At 29.7% G+C, this 24,146-nt stretch overlaps 1 protein-coding gene across 1 annotated transcript in view; it reads left to right on the forward strand.

The window, feature by feature from the left end:
* LOC142317296 (uncharacterized) overlaps window positions 1-21,884 on the forward strand; it is a 40,832-nt gene extending 18,948 nt beyond the window's left edge. Inside the window, exons 3-5 of the mRNA XM_075353727.1 lie at window positions 913-1,050; window positions 7,896-8,048; window positions 21,726-21,884. Of these exons, the coding sequence (XP_075209842.1) occupies window positions 913-1,050; window positions 7,896-8,048; window positions 21,726-21,737 (303 nt within the window). The 3' untranslated portion in view covers window positions 21,738-21,884. The remainder of the gene's footprint in view (window positions 1-912; window positions 1,051-7,895; window positions 8,049-21,725) is intronic.
* Window positions 21,885-24,146: the final 2,262 nt, after the last annotated feature.

Consider the following 24,146-nt stretch of genomic DNA (forward strand, 5'->3'; position numbering starts at 1 on the left):
GAAAAAACAAAAATAATATGATTCTAAATTATAATTTTCAATTAATATAAAATAATCAGATGTTTCACTAAATCTAGTACATATACACATATGTAATAAAACCTATTAAATTACATGTATGCATTTTTAAAAGTACATAAAATTTTATTTCACTAATAACTTATGATTTTTTCATAAATTTTTTTTATTATTATTGAATAATTATTGTAATTTTTTTTACAATCGCGGGTATTAATAAATCAATATATTTAAATTTAAAAAAAGTTGAAAAAGAAATTAAAAAAAAAAGAAGAAAATGAAGTCTCATTCGAATCGATGTGCCTTCCCTAGTCCAAATATTTCATTAATTAAAATCTTATTTTGCTATAACTCTAGAACCAATGAAAATAAGCACCACTTATGATATATCGTTGAAAAGCTTTCAATGAGGGCTTATTGCATTTAAGAAAAGGTTCAAAATCCAAATTTTTGGGGATTTTGGGCTTTTTTTGACACTTTTACTTCAGTTGATTGCAATCAAAAGGGAAGGTGCACAATTAAATAAACTAGCCCTAAATCCAAAATTTCAACATCCTACAGCTAATCGTTTTTAAGTTATGCGAGATACATACATGTACGTACTTACAGACGTCCCACTGAAACTAGTCAAATGGATTCAGGGATGGTCAACATGAATATTTCCGTTGAAATATGAAAACCAAAACATTTCGCGATCACATTATTTCCTTTACTTCATACAAGGAAGGGAAAATGTGAACAAAGTATGAAAATAAATGTAATTTTTTTTTTTTTTTATAGTTTTGCTTTATTAAAAGTAACTATTTACAAAAAATTAAATAAACTTAGATAATTAATTAATTTAACCCATACTTTTTTATAATTATATTTGATTTATTTTTTTTTGTGCTACAGGTAACTGACAAATCACATTTAACACTGCCTGAAATAAAGCCATTTCACATAGAGAATGATAACATTCCATTGAATCCTGCTAATCTTGAAGTCCCCATAGTTAAAGGTCAACAGATTAATGTAATGCCCACCGAAGTGGTAAGACAATTTAAATGCTACATATACATAACATATTTTTCTCTTTATTATTTATTTTGTGCATTAATACTAATTTTTCAATTTTTAAAACTCAAAATTGTACTATGAAAAAAAATTCTATAATGTTCGATAAAAAAAAAATATTTCAGTAAGCTCTTAAAAGTGTTTAAAAATTCTGATATTTTAATTTGAGATTTCAAATTTTTGCTTGGCTTCAAAATTATAAATGAAATATTTTACGCGCTTCACTTACCTTTTCTGTTTTTACCATTTGTTTACCTCTCTGCTTCTCTTCTTCAACTATTTATCCTTTCCTTTTTCTTGGTGTTTTTATTAATTTTTTTTGTAAAAGTTGTCAGTTTTTTGTGATATTTTTTAAAGTTTGTATACATGTTTTGTTCATTTTACATTTCTAATATGTTTCTTGATATATCCATTTAAATTGAAACTAGCTTATGATTTTACTTATAATAAATGTTTTTTGCTACTTTATTTTGTTGAATATTATTACAGTAAGAAGTAAGTGGGAATTAAATTTCATAGCAATTTTAGTTTTTTTTTTGTTTTAAACATATTTAATATTATTTTAACATTAATATTTAGTATTTTCATTTAAATTTTAATGTTTTCCTGCTTTATTGCTGAGAGATATAAAAAAAATCACTAACCTTCATACTAGGAACAAACTATTTGCTATGAAATGAAAGTAAATCAAACAACACGATTTCTTATGACCAAATTTTTTACTGCTGATGACAATAACATTTTTTCTTTTAACCATCATATTTCATCTCATCATTCATAAAAGCGTATTCAGCATATCCCTGTTTATACAAGTGATTACTTGCTGTAGTGACCACTACATTTACAAAAAAAAGAATTGTTGTCTGGTCATCCAGAAAAATGGAATTTATTACTGTCTATTGGCTGTCCATTTGCTTATAATAGTAATAGAATATGTTTCATTTGCCTCATTTGACCAAACATTCACCCAACTGAGAGTATTCTTGTGTTTCAGCGGTGCTTTTACTGCTTCAATTTCATTGTATTCTGTACTCAAATTCAGTCATCTTTCACATAATGCATTTCACACTGTGGGTTTAAGAAAAAATTTAAAAAATATATTTTGTCTTATGCTGCCTAAGCTACTTAATGTAATTGTTTTACAATAGTTATCTCAAAATTTTAGCCAAAGATTTCATTTTCATAGTTTGCAATTATTATTTTATATTAGTTTATGTTCAAAACAAAACTATATCAGTTTAAGGGTAAAATCAAAACCTAAACTGACAACGATTGTTAACGTCTATATGCCTACAAGCGCCCATGATGATGATGAGGTGGAGTGCGTATACGAAGAGATTGATGAAGCAATTAAACACGTAAAAGGAGATGAAAATTTAATAATAGTTGGAGATTGGAATGTAAGCATTGGAAAATGCAAGGAAGGAAATATAGTGGGTGAATACGGGCTGGGCAAAAGGAATGAAAGAGGCGACCGACTTATAGAGTTTTGCACGAAGTATAATTTAGTAATTGCCAACTCCCAATTTAAAAATCATAATAGAAGAATATACACTTGGAAAAAGCCAGGCGATACTGCAAGGTATCAGATATATTATATCATGGTTAAGCAAAGATTTAGAAATCAACTCGTTGACTGCAAAACTTACCCTGGAGCAGACATTGATAGCGACCATAATTTGGTGATAATGAAACGTAGATTGGGGTTTAAAAACCTGAAGAAAAGGTGTCAGATGAATCGGTGGAATTTAGAGAAGCTTGAGGAAGAGGAGGTAAAGAAGATTTTTGAGGAGGACATCGCAAGAGGTCTGAGTAAAAAAGATAAGGTAGAAAATGTAGAAGAAGAATGGGAGAATGTTAAAAAGGAAATTCTTAAATCAGCAGAAGCAAACTTAGGCGGAATAAAGAGAACTGGTAGAAAACATTGGGTTTCAGACGATATATTGCAGCTGATGGATGAACGTAGAAAATATAAGAATGCTAGTGATGAAGAAAGTAACTGGCGAAAGAAGAGTGAATTAAAGAAAAGTGTTGAGAAGTGGAAAGAGAAATGAACATTGGTAAAATAGACGGAGCATACAGGAAAGTTAAGGAACATTTTGGGGTACATAAATTAAAATCTAATAATGTGTTAAACAAAGATGGTACACCAATATATAATACGAAAGGTAAAGTCGATAGATGGGTGGAATATATTGAAGAGTTATACGGAGGAAATGAATTAGAAAATGGTGTTATAGAGGAAGAAGAAGAAGTTGAGGAGGATGAAATGGGAGAAACAATACCGAGATCTGAATTTAAGAGAGCATTAAAAGATTTAAATGGCAGAAAGGCTCCTGGAATAGACGGAATACCTGTAGAATTACTGCGCAGTGCAGGTGAGGAAGTGATTGATAGATTATACAAACTGGTGTGTAATATTTATGAAAAAGGGGAATTTCCGTCAGACTTCAAAAAAAGTGTTATAGTCATGATACCAAAGAAAGCAGGGACAGATAAATGTGAAGAATACAGAACAATTAGTTTAACTAGTCATGCATCAAAAATCTTAACTAGAATTCTATACAAAAGAATTGAGAGGAGAGTGGAAGAAGTGTTAGGAGAAGACCAATTTGGTTTCAGGAAAAGTATAGGGACAAGAGAAGTAATTTTAGGCCTCAGATTAATAGTAGAAGGAAGATTAAAGAAAAACAAACCGACATACTTGGCGTTTATAGACCTAGAAAAGGCATTCGATAACGTAGACTGGAATAAAATGTTCAGCATTTTAAAAAAACTAGGGTTCAAATACAGAGATAGAAGAACAATTGCTAACATGTACAGGAACCAAACAGCAACAGTAATAATTGAAGAACATAAGAAAGAAACCTTAATAAGAAAGGGAGTCCGACAAGGATGTTCCCTATCTCCGTTACTTTTTAATCTTTACATGGAACTAGCAGTTAATGATGTTAAAGAACAATTTAGATTCGGAGTAACAGTTCAAGGTGAAAAGATAAAGATGCTACGATTTGCTGATGATATAGTAATTCTAGCCGAGAATAAAAAGGATTTAGAAGAAACAATGAATGGCATAGATGAAGTCCTACGCAAGAACTATCGCATGAAAATAAACAAGAAGAAAACAAAAGTAATGAAATGTAGTAGAAATAACAAAGATGGACCACTGAATGTGAAAATAGGAGGAGAAAAGATTATGGAGGTAGAAGAATTTTGTTATTTGGGAAGTAGAATTACTAAAGATGGACAAAGCAGGAGCGATATAAAATGCCGAATAGCACCAACCGAGACGAGCCTTCAGTAAGAAATATAATTTGTTTACATCAAAAATTAATTTAAATGCCAGGAAAAGATTTTTGAAAGTATATGTTTGGAGTGTCGCTTTATATGGAAGTGAAACTTGGACGATCGGAGTATCTGAGAAGAAAAGATTAGAAGCTTTTGAAATGTGGTGCTATAGGAGATTGTTAAAAATCAAATGGGTGGATAAAGTGACAAATGAAGAGGTATTGCGATAAGTAGATGAAGAAAGAAGCATTTGGAAAAATATAGTTAAAAGAAGAGACAGACTTATAGGCCACATACTAAGGCATCCTGGAATAGTCGCTTTAATATTGGAAGGACAGGTAGAAGGAAAAAATAGTGTAGGCAGGCCACGTTTGGAATATGTAAATCAAATTGTTAGGGATGTAGGATGTAGAGGGTATACTGAAATGAAACGACTAGTACTAGATAGGGAATCTTGGAGAGCTGCATCAAACCAGTCAAATGACTGAAGACAAAAAAAAAAGTTTATGTTCATCCTAATTAATAAAATTCATTCAATAAATTTTAAAACCACAGTTATGGTATTTAATGTACCTTTATGGGGATGTAATTTTTAGTAATTTTGTTACCAAAAAAAGGAAATCAAAATTCTCTGCAAAAGATCTAAGGAAGTAAGTTACTGTAAGCAGATTTTAAATTTAAGAAATTTGATATAAAAGTAAATGAAACAGCTCAAAGTTTAAGTTATTCAATTTAACTTTAATGGATTAAAAAACACAATAACAGCTGTTTGAAAGTCTTATACCTCAAATAGAAGCAAATTTTTTAACATAATGCAATCAGCCATATTTCTCTAGTCAAGAATCTATTTCTTCAGAGCCATATTACTGTCAGTATTTCAAACATTAAAGCAAAATTATGTGAAACTATCAAAGCTTCATATCAGCAATGAGTAGTTTATAGTTTAGAAGAGAAGTTGGATTATACAATATTAAAATATTAGGTGAAGTTACTTCAAATGTAATATTTCAGCTCCTGAAAACTACTGTAACACTATGGATAAAGTAATAAAAGAATGTAAATGCTCATTTGATTTCACTGCCAGTGGAATAGGCTTTTACAGGAAATTTATGCTACTGCAGATGTGTATAATCAAACAAAAAAGTAACTATAGATTTAAACCATGACTGCATAATCACATTTTGTACAATATTTATCTTTTTTGAACTATTACATATTATTGCTTCTTATTGAAACAAGAAGGTTATTTTTATTTTTTGCTGGTAAACCACTTAGATTACCCACTTGGTTGGTAAATACTTAGATTAAATTTTTTACCACTTACTTTTTGCTGTCTTTTTTCACATGTTTTAGAAAAAACAGTCATTATAATTTGAAATATACACAATATCAATATTCAATAAATTTAGTGTATACTAATTAGCTGTGTTTAGAAGAAGTGCTGTTCATATAGTCAATTTTTAAAACAGCCAAAATAGTTACATGTTTTGGTAACTAGGTTAGAGAGTAATTATGAGAAAATATAAATTATGTCCTTTGTGATATAATGTAGAGCTGTAAAAAAGAAAATAATTATAGGAAATGTGTAGAAAAAAAAATTTCATGGGTAATGAACCAAAGATTTACTTCTCTTTTTACTGCTGAATTAATTCACTGCAGAAGCCAACAAAGAAATTTGTGTGTGGGAATATGAAAATGGAAATTTATAGTGTATGAAAACTGTCATGTCTGACTAGTAGTCAAACCCAGGACCACCAGATGAAAGGCCAAGAAACTACCGCTCCAAATTTGATACGTTGTATAGCATTGAAGTTCATATTATATTCCACCACTTTGCATTCATGGCATGTAAGAAATATTATTCATAACATGTCAACATGTTCATAGCGTTACTTTAAAAGAAAATTAATCACTTCCATAAAATATGCAAATTTATTGGATTAATTATTGTAGATAAAGTTACATAAATGACAGTGTATTTAACAACTACACAGAATAGAATATACAAAGTAAGTGAAATGGTTGTAGGAAAAATATAGAAAAAAAAAATATATATTTACAGGAAATATAGAAGAAGGTTCAAGACTACTGAAATTCAATTACATTGTAGCATTATACTTTTCACATAAGAACTCATGATTTCCAAAAGTTAGTATACATGTTGTTAGTATCTACAAACAAGAACTAAATCATTTGATGTTCTTCTTAATCACTTTCAATTACTTTGCACAGAATTATTTGAAGTAATTTCTTTTCTTTCTTAATACTTCAATTTTTTTCTATTGTTTTCTATTCTACTCTACATAATTAACTCCTTTAAAAATTTTGTATTTCATCACGTTCTTTCTAAAATAAATGAGGGCTAAAATGTTTTGTCATGTTTTCATGCATTTCCTAGAACCAAATCATTTTTACTAGTGCCTTTTTTTTAATAAATTATTGCATTCTCTGTTTCAACAGATTTATATTTGAGACGGTATGTCATCAGTTACAATCTTATTATTGTTTGAATCTTTCAGACTGTAAAGTTAAAATTGTAGTGTTCCTCTATACAAAAAAAAAGTTTGTTTTAAATTGATAGCTTTTACTTCTATAACATCTTTGTATGTATTTCTGCCACTTAGGTCTCTTTTCACGTGCTAACAGTAGCATTTTATCCACATTTCTGCTAGTTTTACATTTTCATTTAATTACCCTTAGAATATTCTCGTTTTTCCACACACTTATATGTCATATCATTACATTGATTGTAAGATTGTTTGACCTTGGCATGTGTCTCCGGTCCTTTCAGACATTGTGCACATGTCATTGAACGTCCCTCCCAATTTGTCCATGAAAATGCTTGCTTGCATCCAGCTGCTGACACTAGAGCTTTGCTTCTATGTTTTGACCAGGATATTTTTCAGCATCTACCATGCAGCCCTGACTTGGCCCCTTGCAACTTTCATTTATTCCCCAAATTGAAAGAGTTTTTAGGAAGCAGGTACTTTCAAAACAGTGATGATCTAAAAGTAGTTGTCAGTGAATTGAACTTGGTGGTAGAAGTGTACAATGAAGGGGATCAAGAAATGGTATCATGATATCACAAGTATTGGAATTTATGTGATAAATATGTTGAAATGTAGTTTTAGGGTTCCTGTAAATATAAAATAAAAATTGTTTAATTAATTTTTATATATCAAAATGTTGTTTACAATCTGGACAACCCTCGTATTTACTTTTTTACATAACTATATCACTTTCAACCGGTCTTCCTTTTCTGCTTTGTACTTTCTGTTAATTTCATTTCTTATATTTCTGTACCATAAACCAATTAAAACAACTTCCCTTGACCTTGCTAAGGCTTACAACACAGTCTATCCCAAAAAAGCTTTTTAAAAAACTATATGCTAGTTATACATTTGCTAATTATTAATATATTTAATTAATACAAGCTGATAAGTTTATTTAAATAAGTTGTTATACTTTCTTAATTTATTTAATGTTGATTAATAAATAATATTAATATGGATTGAAATTCTGTTTTGTTGCAGATGTTGAATGCACCAATAATTGAATCATGTTTAGAAGAAGACCCATTAAGCACTGATGTTAAAATTGAAATCAAAGAGGAGGAAGAAAACAAGGAATTAGATTGTTTATTGTTGCCTGTCAATCAGACAGAAGAATGCATAAAATCTACATGTGTAAGTTGCTTTAGTTTGGTTGTTTGTAGTTTAATTTATTACACTTTGTCTATTGCAGATTTTAGTAATAATGGTGGGGTTTTAACCTTTTCAGATCATGTAGCCTTGGAACTGGTTATGTATGGCGTCAGTTTTAAAACGCTGTTACAAAATCATTTTATATGGCATCTAAGTCGGTTATTTGTTTTTTATATTCACAAAGGAAGCAGTTTTATTACACAATTTAAACGACATTTATACAATGTAAAATGTTTTATTTAGACTAGAAAAAATATGACCATTTTTTCTCAGAAATGTGCTTGTGTGTATGTGTGTGTGACTTGTGTATTATAATTGCTATGAGGATTACGGATTTATTTATTATTTACAAAAATAGCTTATCTTACTAGCAACATATCGATGTATTGAAACACATAATAAATTATGATATACGGCACACAAAAAAAAAGAAGGAATTTGTGGTCATAAATACGTCACTTTTACTTGAGGTCTATAAATATCTTTTCAGACAAATGATATTGGTAAACATGTAATTCATATCAATTTGTACTGATAACTAATAATCTAAAATAAATATGGTAAATACTTAAATGAAACTTTATTAACTTTCTGCAACTTAGAAAAAATAATTTAAGATATTATTGTAAATATTCTCAACTAAGTTAATGCAAGTTAGACTTGGTTAAGTGTGGTCACATTTTAATGACATAGAGTATTGTATTTTTAAGGAGTATTGCATTTTTTACACTTTAATCATATTCTACGTAACAGCTTACTATTATAATATAGATTTACAAAATCTTTGCAACAGTGAATGTAATTTTAAAAATCCTAGAGTATGTACTTGTTCATCGCCATGTTATAAGGATTACATAAGATTAATTTTATTAAATCCGTCATTTATTACATATAAAACTTTATATTTGACAAAATAAATTAATTTTCATACCAGTGTATATTTTAGTTGAAACAGACATAAATTTAATACGTTTTAAATAATGTTAACATTTTGGATTAAATATGGCTATCTACTGGTTTAAATATAATAGTGAAGAAACTCTGTGACATCTGAATTAACATTAGGAAAATAAATTTGGTTGTACAAGAATTATTCATTAAATAAGCTGTGCGAACGCTACATTTTTAATTTAATGTTGTAATTAAATAATTAAGTTATCATTTTTAATGTATTTTTTTCCCCGTCCAGGGTCATTTCGGTACAGTTGTCAGTATGTTGGAATGTTGACAGTTATGTAAACACTGCGTATTTGTTGGATTGGTGCGTATCTCATGCGTAGAATTTTTTTTAATTATTATTTTAATTATAAGGTGAATGACATACGATTTATGTTTTAGTTGAGGTTGTTTTTATTACAATTTCATAAATTGAATAAGTTTGTTTTTAAATGTATAATTTAACTGCAAATTGTCGTGACCTTCAAAATATATTAACCCAAAATCAGAATTGTTGATCAGTAAAAAAAACAAACATTGATAACAGTTTTTAAATTATGTAGGTTAATTTCCACTATACACCTACGTGTTTTAGAGAAATGAACAGATTTTATTGAAGCTAAGTTTAATATTATTGATATATATTTGAATATGTGCGCAATTGTTTTCTGCGTTTTATTGTAACTATATGAGTGATTTATGGTGCTAGTTTATTCACGTGTTTAACGAAATTATGACTGTGACCCCTGCTATAGAAATCCCAAAAACGCTGTACAAATTATATCTATTAATTAACGGTTCCAGTCCTTTAATTTGTGCTTAGTGTAAATTAAGTATATAAATATACGTTTTTCCTTCAGTTTTCATATTCAAAATTTGCAAATTTTATGTGATTTACCTGTAAGTTGTGTTAATAAACTACAAAGTTATGCAATGTGTGTATGTAATTATACACATATATATATAATTAATTATGATTTGTGCAGTTCTTTTTGTAATTTGTTTTTTAAGCTCGACCTTTACTTTTGAAATGTTTCTTTATTAGATTTAAATTAATAAAAGGCTTGCTTACTATTGTTAAATTTTGCTTCGTTGCTGTACCTGTTTTTGTAACTAAACATATAGAACCTATTATAAAATTTCCAAGACTGAACTCTATTTTCCGGAGCCCTAAAACATACTATTCTAATTAGTGTAAGATAAAAATGATGAAAGACATAAAATCTATCATAATTGTTGACATTGACCACTTCATATTCAGGTCATATAACCTTTAAATTTTTGATTAATTGTGGTTTGTTTACCTAAATTTCTTATTATGTTTTTCCAATTAATGTGTGTGTGTATATAGGAATATTTTCATCATACAACACAAGGTCTCCTGACTGTAGACTATCTTAAAAGATATTTGTTTAGTTCTATAAGTTTTTTTATGCTGTGTTATATTGCATTTCAAACCTTATCCCATTTTAAATGTTTTGGGGATCATAAGTGCAGTTTTAAATTTTAAAGATCCACAGTTTATACATTATTTAAATAGTATAAAACATCATATTATTTACTGTTCAGTCATTTTATCAATAAATATTTTATTTCATAATTGGCTCATTACACCCAACTAACATTGGGAAAGTGTTTTTTTTTTTTCATAATTTTCAATCTATTTAAACTTTTTTTTAAAATTACTTAAGCTCCCATTTTTCTGTGTTTTTTTTAATTCTTTTTTATCAACAGTAACTTTATAATGTAATGCCATACCTTATTATATAAAATGTATACAGTTCTGATTTTGAATTTCTTATATTTAATTATTATAATTTAATTTTTGAACATATGGTGTATCTGAAGTACAAAAATACTTAGTTAAATTTTGAGTGTTATGTATATACTTTTAATAACCAGTACTTCCATGCAGTGAATTAACAATTCCAACTTATACTGAGCAATTACTTGATTGTCTAATTTTTCTACACTGACAGAAAAAGAAATCAACATAAATTAAGTGTCGGAAGTGCAAAATAAACCACCAACTTATCTTAATAGTCAGAGTTGGACTCAGCCCCCGTATTGAAGATGACTGACGCGCTCTTCATAAGATGATTCTTCATAGTTCACATGACTAATAGCACAAAATCTGGTGCAATCTCTCTCTGTAGTGACTGTATTAATGTTTAAATATAAATTCAATTCAGTGACCTACAAAATGATGTTTAGTATGATGACGTACCTGAACTTTGCCCCTAATCTCTCCCCACAGAACGAATTACAAATCAAATTACAAATCTGAACAGGTCGCCATAACTCACAAAACTGATTGCTAATTGGCAAAAGTACTGATAATCTGGCACAGACTTTGATCTTGGTACCCAATGTCCAAACCTGCTTTCTGACATTTAGATCTTATGTTTTTCTAATCCTAAGTATTTCCACTACATTATATTAAAGTATGAAAAGAATCTAAAGTATATAAAGATTAAGTAATTGCTCAGAATTTCCAGATTTAACTTTTCAACTAGGAATATGTTTTTAAAACAAATAAGAGATTACAATAAAAAAAAATATATATATACCTTAAAATAGCAAACTCTGGCAGTTTATGTAACTCATTGAAAAAATATTCATGTATTTAAGAATATTTTTAAAAATTTATTGTAACAATATTAAATAGCCATTAAAATATTTTTTAATTAGATAAAAGAGATTATTTTATAAGGATAATGGTATTAAAACTTTTAATAATAAATTTTTGATACAATTAATATCTAAACGGTAGCTAAACACATTAATAATGTTCATTAACAAATAGTTTATGAAGTTACTATTTGTTATAAGTACTTGTAACCTGTTAAATATTAAATATATGAAGACATAATTATTATGTACTTCTTATTAACATAAAAACAAGAAAACTTCTTTTTTTTAAAATAAGAATTCTACATCACCTTAGTCAAGTAAACCAGGTTTTTTAATTTCAACTTTGAACGTATTAATTATCTTAATATCTTTGATAATTTATTGAAAAATAATTATGTAGAATTTTCACATTGTTAGATTAGGTTTGACCAGTATCACTCCACAGGTTTTCAATTTCATCTTTGAACTTATAATTCTTTTTTTTTTCAATTGGTAATTTATTTAAAACAATTGGAACCATCTAGATAGTATCATCTCAATGATAATTTAGGTTTGGGCAGTATTACTCCACTCTTTGATTGTGGACTGCCTTTTAATTTATGCTGCGAAATAATTCAAATTATTTTGGGATCTATGTAAATTCAAATTTTTTATTTGATTATTTTTGGATTTTTCAATAAAAATGATTAAAATAACAGAAAAATTTAACATTCAGATTAATTTTAGCAAAATATGAGTAATATTAATATATGAGTTACACTCACATACTTTATTGTTAAAGCAAATACTGGCAACTTAAATACTGTACATGTATGTATATAGATAATTCCTAAAATAATTATATATATTTTTACAATAGCCTAAGTAAAAATACAGGTTCCGAAAAATTATTATTTTTTTGAACATTTTTCAGATGTCTCCTTTGGTAACAGTCGATATTTGAAATATTTAGGTTGATGCTCTTTACACTTTAATTAAACTTCTAGTATAGTGAAAGCTTCTGCATGAGCAGGTGAAGTGTTTTCACATTTTTATAGACATTGACAGATCATTCTCAACTGCCTAAGTGTTTTTTGCAGGCTTTACTATTGCATCCATGTATAAGAGATAAAAACTCATCATTATTTTCAATCATTCTTTTCCATCTTCATCACATTCTTAAAATCTGGGAATTGAATGAAAAATATTAGTCATCTCATTATTATTTGTATATCAACACTTTCAGTTACTTGAGTTTGATCATTGGTTTGTGTGTGTTTCCTATAGAAAAGCCCACAATATTTTCCATGCATTTTGTAAGTGAGCATTGTTAGTAATTAAGAGGTTTGTTAATTAAAACGATTTTCTCTTTTGCCATTGAGGAGATGTTAGTGGTGTAATATTGTTAAGTAGATTATGTATAAATAATCGATATGTAATTTATATTGATCGGTAAGTAATTATATGTTGTGCAGATCATCTCAGAAATTGATAAATGTGTACTCCATGGATAAAAAAGTAACTGTCCTTCCATTTGCCAGAATGGGTCACATAGTGTATAACCTTGACCAAAATAGTATAAAAATTAATGACTTATTTACGTAATATGAAATAAGTATTGCTGTATTTTTGAGTACTATATACTGCATTTATGTACAGTAATTATACAGACCGTAGCATTTGGATTTACAGTGCTGGATGCTGTAAATGTACTGACTGTTTGGATTTTTAAAGGCTCAATTTACATTTGCTATACCCTATTTGTATATATATAAAAGATTGAGGCAACTTTTCACGAAGAAGACACAAACATTTTATGAAAGTTTAAGTACAAAAATGAATATAAAGCTTAACAAATGAATATATTTACAAAGTAAATAATACAAGTTCTGATAGTATGTAAAAAAAAAGTGGCTTATGGAATTTTACATAGAAGGTATTTCTACCTGTTTTTATAAACTATTTAACGATTAACTATTAATTAAAGAATTATACATCATCACATGTCGGTCTAATCAGAAAGTGAAAAGGTTGCTTAAATATTTTCCAAACCTCTGAAAATCCCCATTAAGACTGGTCAGAAAACCTCCAATTAAAAAAAATATATTTTTTGGTTCTTGGACATTACTTTGCTTTTGATGATCATTAGAATCTGTGAAGAATTTTGGTTTTTGTAGTAGTATTCTCTACTTTGTTCTGTCTTGCAACTCCTCTAAAAGTCTTTCCTTTCCAAACCTTTAATCTCTCTTGATATTGTCCAGTAGCTATTTTCAAGGTCTTGGAGGTCACTTTCAAACTAAATGTGATGTGAAAATCACCTTGATATGATTTCGTCTGTCATTATTTATTCACACTACTTGATGACTGTTATATTTATAATTAATTCCTTCATTATCAGTGAGTGGAATTTTTCACTGGATCATAATCTCCAGTTCTGAAGCTGTGAAGCTGTTAGGCATGAATCTCCCTCAGCACTGCTAAGTATTAACAGCTTTCTCTAGTTGCCAAGAATCATCATACATCAGGTTTTAACAGCCGTAAAATTGTATAATGTAACAGGGCATGTAATTTTTAGTGTTGATGTAGCTTTTGGCTTTTCACATAAACTGTAATTATAAAAATCTTTTCAGATCCCATTTCTATTATTTTTACTATCATCAATCTCTGCATTCTCTGAATTGGATGATTCAGGATGATTCAAAGAAACGGGAAATTTTAAAAATTAAATAATATTAAAAATATTTTTTAGAAAATGAATTTTATTTCATGTAATTGTACAAATGTTGCCATTTCAGGATACATACATTTTAGTTTATTTTTTTAAAGATGACATCTTCCAGGTGACCTCCTCTTCTACATAAACACTCACGAAGTCTCTTCGTTAAATTGTTCATGGTTTGACATAACATCTCAACTGGAATTTCCGAAATTGCTTTTCGGATCTTTGCCTTCAGTTCTTCTGTTGTAGCAGGTCTACTGTGGAACACTTTACTTTTAAGGTGACCCCACAAAAAGTAATCGCAAGCTGAGAGAACAGGCGATCTGGGAGGCCATCTAATGTCACCATTTCGTGAAATGACACGTTGTCCAAACAATCGGCGTACAGCTGCCATCGATATTCATGCAGTATGTGACATTGCTTCGTCTTGTTGAAACCAGGCTGTGTTAAGAATCGGTGGAAATCTCTTTTGTTGTTCCACAACAATGGATTCAAGCACGGCTACATAACGAGCCGACGTCACTGTAATCGCAAGAACGTTGTCATCCTCAAAATAAAAAGGGCCTATAACACCGTAAGATGACATAGCACACCACACGGTCACTTTCTGGCTGTGCAACGGACGCTGGTGTAGCTGCGTAGGATTTCCTTGTGCCCAGTATCTGAAATTTTGCTTGTTAACAAATCTACTGAGGTGGAAATGCGCTTTGTCTAACATCCACAGTTCGTGAACAAACTCTTCGTTATCATTTATCTTCTGAAGCATTACATTACAGAATTGTGTTCGCACAACTGCATCGTTTGGTTTCAGTTCCTGGATGATCTGCAACTTGTATGGATGGTATTGCAAGTCCTTCACTAACATTCTTCAAACAATTGAACTATGCAATTGCAAAGATGCTGAAAGACAACGGATTGACCGATGTGGACTTCGTGTGACAGCATCTTGTAAAGCTTGAACATTCTGTGGTGTACGGACGGTTCGCTCACGGCCTGGAGGTTTCTTTTTCATTGCCGAACCGGTTTCCTCAAAATTAGATATCCATGTTTTAATTACATGTGCTGATGGAAGACGGTCGTGCCATCCCAGATTAAAATGACGGCGAAATTCTCTACACGCTCCCTCCACACTGTCATTGTTTTTGTAAAACGCTTTGATAGCAAATGCACGTTGCGCACCACTCCAAGGATCCATGACAACAGAGAGGCTGGCGCCACTTATCAAGTGGTACCAATCGCCCACGGCTACCAACACAACTTTCAAAATTTCCCGTTTCTTTGAATCACCCTGTATTAAATTGAATTTCTCCATCAACATTGAATGAATTCATTAGATCTAATCCATTCCTGCATTCAATTAAATAAACAGTATTGTAATAAAGTTTTTACTGTTTCATCTCTGAATTGTTACTGGTCCTTAAAATTTTCTTTTATCTCCTTCATTTTGCTTCTTCTATATGCAAATTAAAATGTAAAGAGAATTTATGTATTTACTTATTGCTGAGGGAGAGCAGGGAATTACACCAGTCACTTAATCTTTAAGGCTATGTTCCCAAAACCTGACTAGTCCACCTAACTATGACTGTTTACTAAGTGCCAGAACCATCCTGATGAAGTCAGAAGTTCCCACATTTCCTGAAAGTTTTAACTTTATTTATTTTTACAAAATCATAATAAAGAATTGGCTCTGAAGAAACAGAGAACTCTACCAAAGTAGTCAATGGAGATTGTAATTAAGAAAATCAATAAGTAAAACAATTTTCAACTCCTTTCCTTTGTTTAAAATGCTACTTTGGGTAGTTTGTACTTCTGTCAATTAGCCAGAGTTTAACTCACTTGTTCTTGTATATTACAAGTTATTACAGTACAGGTTCTTCAAGTCATTTTGTTCTCAATAAAATTCAGGAACAACATGCCCATATAAATATTAAAAATCAGTGATTTTAACAATATAAGCTAAAATTATCAGCTTATTTTGTTCAGTAAATATTCATTATTAGCTTGGATATAATTAGAGTTAATTAAAGAAAAATAATCCTTTTTCATCAACTTCCTTGGATGTTTAGCAAGGAGCATTGCTTTCCAAGCACAGTGTATGTGCAAATCAAGAAGTTTTTTGCAGGTTGATTTATTATAGATAAATCAGTATTTGTTCTAAGTCAGTTGGTGATTTTATCATAGAACTGTCTGTTATTAAACTATACCCTTTATAAGTTAAATAATACTTTTTTTGTCTTCATTCATTTGACTGGTTTGATGACTAATGCAGGATGCCTTAAGATGTGGCCTATAAGCCTGTCTCTTCTTTTAGCAATATTCTTCCAAATGCTTCTGTCTTCATCAATTTGCCGTAACACCTCTTCATTATCACTTCATCCACCCACTTGACTTTTAACATTCTCCTATAGCACCGCATTTCAAAAGCTTCTAATATTTTCTTCTCAGGTACTCCGATCATCCTTGTTTCACTTCCATATAAAGCTATGCACCAAACATATACTTTCAAAAATGCTTTCCTGATGTTTAAATTAATTTTTTTGTAAGAAATTATATTTTTGACTGAAAGTCCATTTCACCTGTGCTATTGAGCATTTTATATTGCTCCTACTTAATCCATCTTTAGTAATTCTATTTCCAAAATAACAAAATTTTTCTACCCCCAGTTCTTTCTCATCCTATTTTTATATTCAGTAGTCTATCTGCTTTATTTCTACTGTATTTCATTACTTTCGTTTTGTTTTTGTTTATTTTCATGTGGTAGGTAGTTCTTGCGAAGGACTTCATCCATGTCATTCATTGTTTCTTCTAAATCTTTTTTACTCTCAGCTAGAATTACTTTATCAACAAATCATAGCATCTTTATCTTCACCTTCCACTGTTACTCCAGATCTAAATTGTTCTTTGACATCATTAACTGCTATTTCTATGTAAAGATTAAAATGTAGCAGGGATAGGGAACATCCTGCTTGTCAGACTCCCTTTTTTCATTAGTGTTTCTTTCTTATATTTTTCAATTATTACTGTTTCAGTTTGGTTCCTATAAATGTTAACAATTGTTCTTCTATTTCTATACTTGAACCGTAAACATTTTAAGATGCTGAACATTTTATTCCAGTCTACGTTATCAAATGCCTTTTCTAAGTCTATAAATGCCATGTATGTTGGTTTCTTTCTTTTTCCTGTTTAGCCTCCAGGAAGTACTTTTCAGATATTACTTCAGAGGATGAATGAGGTTTTTATGTATGAGTGTGAAGTGTAGTCTTGTACAGTCACAGTTTGACCATTTCTGAGATGTATGGTTAATTGAAACCCAACCATCAAAGAACACCAGTATCTATGATCTAGTATTTACTAGGACTTGAACACTGAAACTCTTGACTTCCAAATCAGCTGATTTGGAAAGACTTGTTCACCACTAGACCAACCCAGTGGGTTATGTATGTTGGTTTGTTTTTCTTTAATCTTCCTTCTACTATTAATTTTGTCCCTATACTTCTGAAACCAAATTGGTCTTCTCCTAACATTTCTTCCATTCTCCTCTCAATTCTTTTGTACAGAATTCTAGTTAAGATTTTTGATGCATGTTTAATTAAGCAAATTATTCAGTATCCTTCACATTGTTCTTCTTCTGCTTTCTTTGGTATCATGACACTAACACTCTTTTTGAAGTCTGACAGAACTTCCTGTTTCACGTAAATATTACACAACAGTTTGTCAATCTCATTCATTAAAAAAGATGGAGAGTGTTACAAATATTTTTGCAGTCAGTTTCCAGGTTTATCAGAAACAAAGATAAGAGGGTGTTTTTGTTGGGCTAGATATAAGGAAACTTATTAAAGATGAAATATTTGAATCTAAAATTGAGGAAGCAGAAAAACAAGCTTGGAAAGCCTTCAAGAACACAATTACTGAGTTTCTTGACAACAAAAAACATGAAGATTTTAAAAATATTGTTCAAAATATGTTAAAAAATTCTAAGATTTAGGCTGTAAAATGAGAAGCTAAAGGTGCATTTCCTAGATTCTCTCCTCTATTACTTTCCCAAAAATCTTGGTGCAAGGTGAAAGGTTCCACCAAGACATGAAAGAGATGGAGAGGAGATATCAAGGAAGATGGAACTGAGAACAATAGCTGGCTATTTGTTGGATGTTAAAAAGGGATGACCCGTTGGGAGACAAAAGAAAAAGCACCAAAAGGAGCATTGAAACAAAAAGATAAGAATTTTATAAGAAATTGAAAGAACACATAGTATTTTACTGTGTCTTTTCATTAGTTTTAATGATATTTATAATTAATCTTGTTTTTAAATATATTAAAATATAAAAAATATTTAAAATTGAGTTAAATATTTAAATTGAGTTTGCTGATTTCTCCCCAGAATTTTACTTTGGAATTTGTGTCTGTCTACATTAACATGATTAAATTTAGTGTTGTCTGGTTAAATATACATTCTCTTGTTATCTTATTCTCCAAATAAGTTGTTTATTATTTTTGTGATTTATGTTTATGTTTTACTCTCTTAGATATTCAAACTATCCATACCAGTTTGAATTAATCAAAAGTCCAAACATATGACATATTTATTGAGTTTTTATTGCATTATTGCCAAATATTAGTTGTGATTAAATGGTATCACCATGTATGTACCTTTTGATTTTTTTCAATTATTAGAAGTTATTAGATATGAAAATTTATAATTATACATGTTGAAAGTTATGAATGTATTTCAGTGTTGATCTCTCAGAAAAAGGTGATATTCTAATTTATCAGTATATAATATAAATTCATGCTAACAGCTGTTAGCCTGTTCTAAAGTTGTATTATACATTTTAATTTAATAGTGTATTGTAAAAAAAAAAATGCAGTGTTTGTATTGCATTGAGTTTTTGTGATATTTATATACACAATACAATAATTACTTTTTTGCCTGTTGTATAACAAATATACTAAAAAGTAAGACAATAAAGTTTTTATTTTTATCTGTAAAGAACATAGTAGTAATTATATGTACTCAAAATTCTGTTTAAATATAAAGTGCTGTTTTGACAGTGTGGATATATTTTTTGTAATATCAGAAAAGTATTCTGTTCATACATATCGCTTTCTTTTCTTTTTAATTCATTATCTTTATACAATGTGGTAAGGCTAAATATTTCACGTTTATTTTCTAGTAATTTAAATGATCTTAAACAATTTTATGTAAAATTTGATGTTGAAAAGTCCTTGAGTTTACTTTTAATAAAATAATATTCAGCTATTAAGTTTATATTTGGCCTTCAATCCACACTAGTGGGTATTTAAAAAAGATTTAACTCTTGGAATGTGGTTGTATAGTTTACATATAAGTAAATTTTATGTTATTGGCATGTCAAATAACAACCCCAAACTTAAGGATACCTTCACATTACAAATGAAATAACCTTGGTATGTTAAGTATCATTTCAGAATTCCATTCCATTAGATGTGCCATATTGTTTTCTAAAGATGAGCGATTGTTAATCAAGAAAACTTACTTCAAGTGTAAGTCTTAAATATGTGAAATTTCCCCAGTCTGTAGTCCTCAATAAATGGCTAATATCAAGTTTTAATTAAATCAATTTCATGACTGGGAGTACACAGAATCAAAAGGGCCTGTTCTAACCTTCACTACAGATGTTTTTTTTGAGAATATGAAAGAACATTTAACTTGCTCATCCACAATATTTATTAGAAAGTTTAAGTGACCTTACATATTGGATTGTCAAAAACAAGTAGTTTTTGACTATTAAATCATTTCCTTAATCAATTTGATGATTACCGACCCTTGTTTTATAAGCACAAATTGAAAACTAATTCAGAAAATTAATTGTTTAACATTAAAGAAAGCATGTGCACTCCACAACACATTTTCAAAACTGTACTTATTCATATGCTGCACTTTCATTAATTGCACTACCATTGGCTGTTAATATTTTTATCTCTTGGATGTTTTGACGCAGGCTAACACTTTTCCTCCAGTGTCCTGCCTGATGTCTTCACTAAAAGATTTTTCATTGAACCTTCAACTGCAGAATTTTTCAGGATATTTTGAAGTATTTGACCTAGCAGTTAAAATTAAGGAGTAGTATCACATACAGCAATATTAAATTCAACTGTAGAAGGAACAGGTATTTAAGGACCGCGAAATAGAGATTTAACGTAATCCAGTAATCGTCCAATAATCATCTATATGGGCATAGAATTTTCCGAAAGTTTATCCTTACCTTGAGAGTACATGTCCATGTTCCAAATACCTTCCTTTTTTCTATTTACCCTCCATTTTTTCAACTTCCGTTGATTTAAAATTTTATATTAATAAGCAATAATCACTTGTTTATATAAATTAGACCCTGCCCTTCAAAATTTAAAAGTTTGTGTTATAAATTGATTTTTGTTAAATTTACACTTTCCAAAAAATTTGTATCTAACAATAATTAAAGCTTATTGGATCATTACCATCCATAAATAAAATCAGTCATCTCAGCATTAAGTAGTAACATTATGTAGTTTTAATGTTGTAATAATATGTGAAAATAAATCTTCATTAGATCCCACAAGGATTTTTATTATTTCAGTAAAACTTTAGAACAGAAACTGGACATCCATCAGTGGGGTGTTCTAATTCAAACCTTTCCTTTTTTAATTAACATTTTTGTTTTTTTATTAGCTTCTCATGACTACTCCCTTTTCTATTGTGTTTATTTAACTCAGTAAATAATTAATCAACCTCATCTTTAGTATGATTTTCTGCATAAGTAGTTGTTTGTTATTAACTTCTAATAGGTGATATTTTTGTTTGTGTAGAATCCAAGCGAGCAAATATAGTAAGGAATTACTTTCCCCACTATTTGTATCTTGACATATATTCTTCAGATAAATTTCTAATCTCTGAGCTTGTCTCTGAACAAGGTTCAGTAACTACAAAGATGTAACTACTGAACTGAAATAATAACTGTAATATTTATGACTAATTAGCATACCTTTCATAAAGATGACTAGACCACTGTGAAAAACAAAATATTGTCATTCAGTAGGTATTAAATTTATATTTGAAAAGTATGATTAAATCACTGAAAAAAGGCTGCTAGAATCTGTGTTTCATGAGAGAACTTTACATGACCGCTACTTGAGGTCAGTGCCCTGCTATTATTTTTTTCTGAATTAGTTTCTTTCTTAGCAATAAATCCATTTCTTCTGACTGATATGTAATTTTTATTTTCTCTCCTAGAATAATTACTCCACTTTTAGATTTGCCCTTTAAAATTTGTATTGTTTCCCAGTAAGTCCCCAATATTAGTTACGATAAATTCTTATCATTGTCTTAATCTATGTATATTTTATTAAAATTTACCATGTTTTCTACTTTATTCCAGATAAAAAGCTAAATAGGGGAATATCAAGAGCAACAGATAATGTTAATTTGGTATCACAAGTTAGATCCGAGCTAGTGTTGGATAACATAGAGCAAGATTTTTTTGTAGAAACACCTGTACATACTTTTATACTGCCAGATATATCTTCTGAAGAACCTGGTATGTCATGTAATTAATATTAGTACCTGTTATACATTATTAAAAGCATAAAGAATGAGGTTGAAATGTAGGGAGTGAGAGATTTGATTGTTTCTCTATAATGCAACTGTGTGTTTTAACTGTAACAGTCAATTTTTATTTATGTAAAAATAAAACTAAGTGTAAAATATGAATCTTAGTTTTATTTTTTTTCAAATGAGTTTTACATGTTTTTTTGTTTGAAATTTTAATTAGCTGTTAAACTTATTTTTAATATTTTTCACCTTCTCTAAAACAATGCATGAACAAAATATCCTAGTATGAGTGCATAGTTTTAAGTGTAGGATTAAGTTAATATTATTATTGAGTTAACCTAAAGAATTTTATTAAAAGATCAATATTATTCAGTTTTTGGCTTAGTTTTTCAGATTTTGGGACTTAAAACTATTATTATCAAGCCACTTTTATATTACAATCATCCCTTTCTACAAGTAAAAGACACTGAAGCATGAATCATTAGTAAAGTATTAATGCAATGTCATTCACGGAAGAGATGGCTTTACAGTTGCACAATTTCAGATTAAGCATATTATTGATAAAGTAAAAATAGTATACATGATAAAACAGTTTCCTGCGGAAGTCCAAAATCTGTTACATTGACTGTACTCTGTTCTGAATTAATAAATAAGACTTTGAAATGCTCCATAAGTAATTTTTTAATAGATCTAATATTACTCCTGTAATACCATATTTTTCATTTTTAAGCAACAAGGCATTATTGGGAATATTATCAGAGGCTCTAATCAAGTCTAAAAAAACTGCTAGCTATTTCCTATTAATATTTGTATTTTGGAATATCATTGTAGTAATGCATCCTTCTGTGCATTTGTTCAGTTGAAATCCATACTGATTTGAATCAAGTAATTTGTGCTGATCTATAAACTTAGTTAACCCAAATTTGATTAATTTTCTATTATCTTAGCTACATTATTTATTAAAGTAATCAATAGGTCTGTAATTTTCAAAAAAAAGTTGGCCTGCCTGTTTTGTAAAGCAATTTAATTTTCACATTTTTAAAATATGCAGAAAGTTATAATGACCAAAATATATTTTTTTTTAATATAAGAAAGAGGCTGTGAAATAAGTGGGGAACTAAATTCGAGGCTAGAACTTTATTTACTTTAGTAAAAGTAAATAAATACTTACTTTAGTAAGTATTTTTTTACTTTATTAATTACTGACTGTATTTCTTAAGGAGAGACTGGAATTAGAAACTGTGAGAATTTAAAAAAATTGCGGTTGTCATATGAGTTCATTAAGAGTTAGATAATTGGATTTAAATATTATCAGCATTTTGCTTACCAACACCAGCTAGGAATTAGTTATTGCTGACGTTTATATCATTGTGGGGTACATTGATATCAAATAAGTTTTTGCTGTATTTCCAGTTTCACATTGTTGTTTTTACATTCGTGCACTCTTTTCCTGTAATAATCTGATTAAACGGTCCTTACTTTATGAATATGCCTCATACAAGTAAATGAAAGACAAAACCCTACTTACACAGATTCCTCCATCTCTACAGGTACTGTTGGAAATGTTTACTGCCATGGTCTGGGCACAGTTTGGCCTAATAAATCATGTTGAATACGACTTACTGTAATTCGTCACATTGGATGTTGTTGATGGCGTTGTGTGTATTCTGTTGAAATGCATCATGAGTTCATGGATTGTTTTGGTAAACCTTGCCCTTCATGTTGCCCCACAAATAAAAATTGCAACTGGATAGATCAGGCAACTGTGGAGACTGTTGATCCTTCAAGACAGTCCTGTCAGTTGTGAAAACTAAGTACACAACTGCCAAGGAGGCATATGCTGCTGTGCTGTCCTGCTGGTAATACACAAAATGTTAATCTGGTGTCAGTTGCTCTACAATGGGCTGGAAGATGGCAATGGCAATGTAATGCACTGAGTTCACAGTGTCTTTGAAGAAAATGGGTCCAATGATTCTTGTTCCCGACTCAGCGCACTACACTCCTATCTTTACATCATGCCACGATAGCTTGAATATTTGTATGGGTTGTAACCGGACCAGTATCATAAATTTTGTAAATTAATGTAGCCATTGAAGTGGAACCATGCCTCATCATTCGTCATGAAGTAGAGGTTTGGGTCGAGTTGACCACTTTTGATTTCCTGCAGTAGTCGTGTGCAATACAAAGCCATGATCTTGTATGGCTTCAGTTTCTGTTCCTTTACGGTGTGCTGGTGAGAATATCTTCC

The sequence above is a fragment of the Lycorma delicatula genome, chromosome 1, assembly GCF_047948215.1.
Source record: "Lycorma delicatula isolate Av1 chromosome 1, ASM4794821v1, whole genome shotgun sequence".
NCBI lineage: Eukaryota > Metazoa > Arthropoda > Insecta > Hemiptera > Fulgoridae > Lycorma > Lycorma delicatula.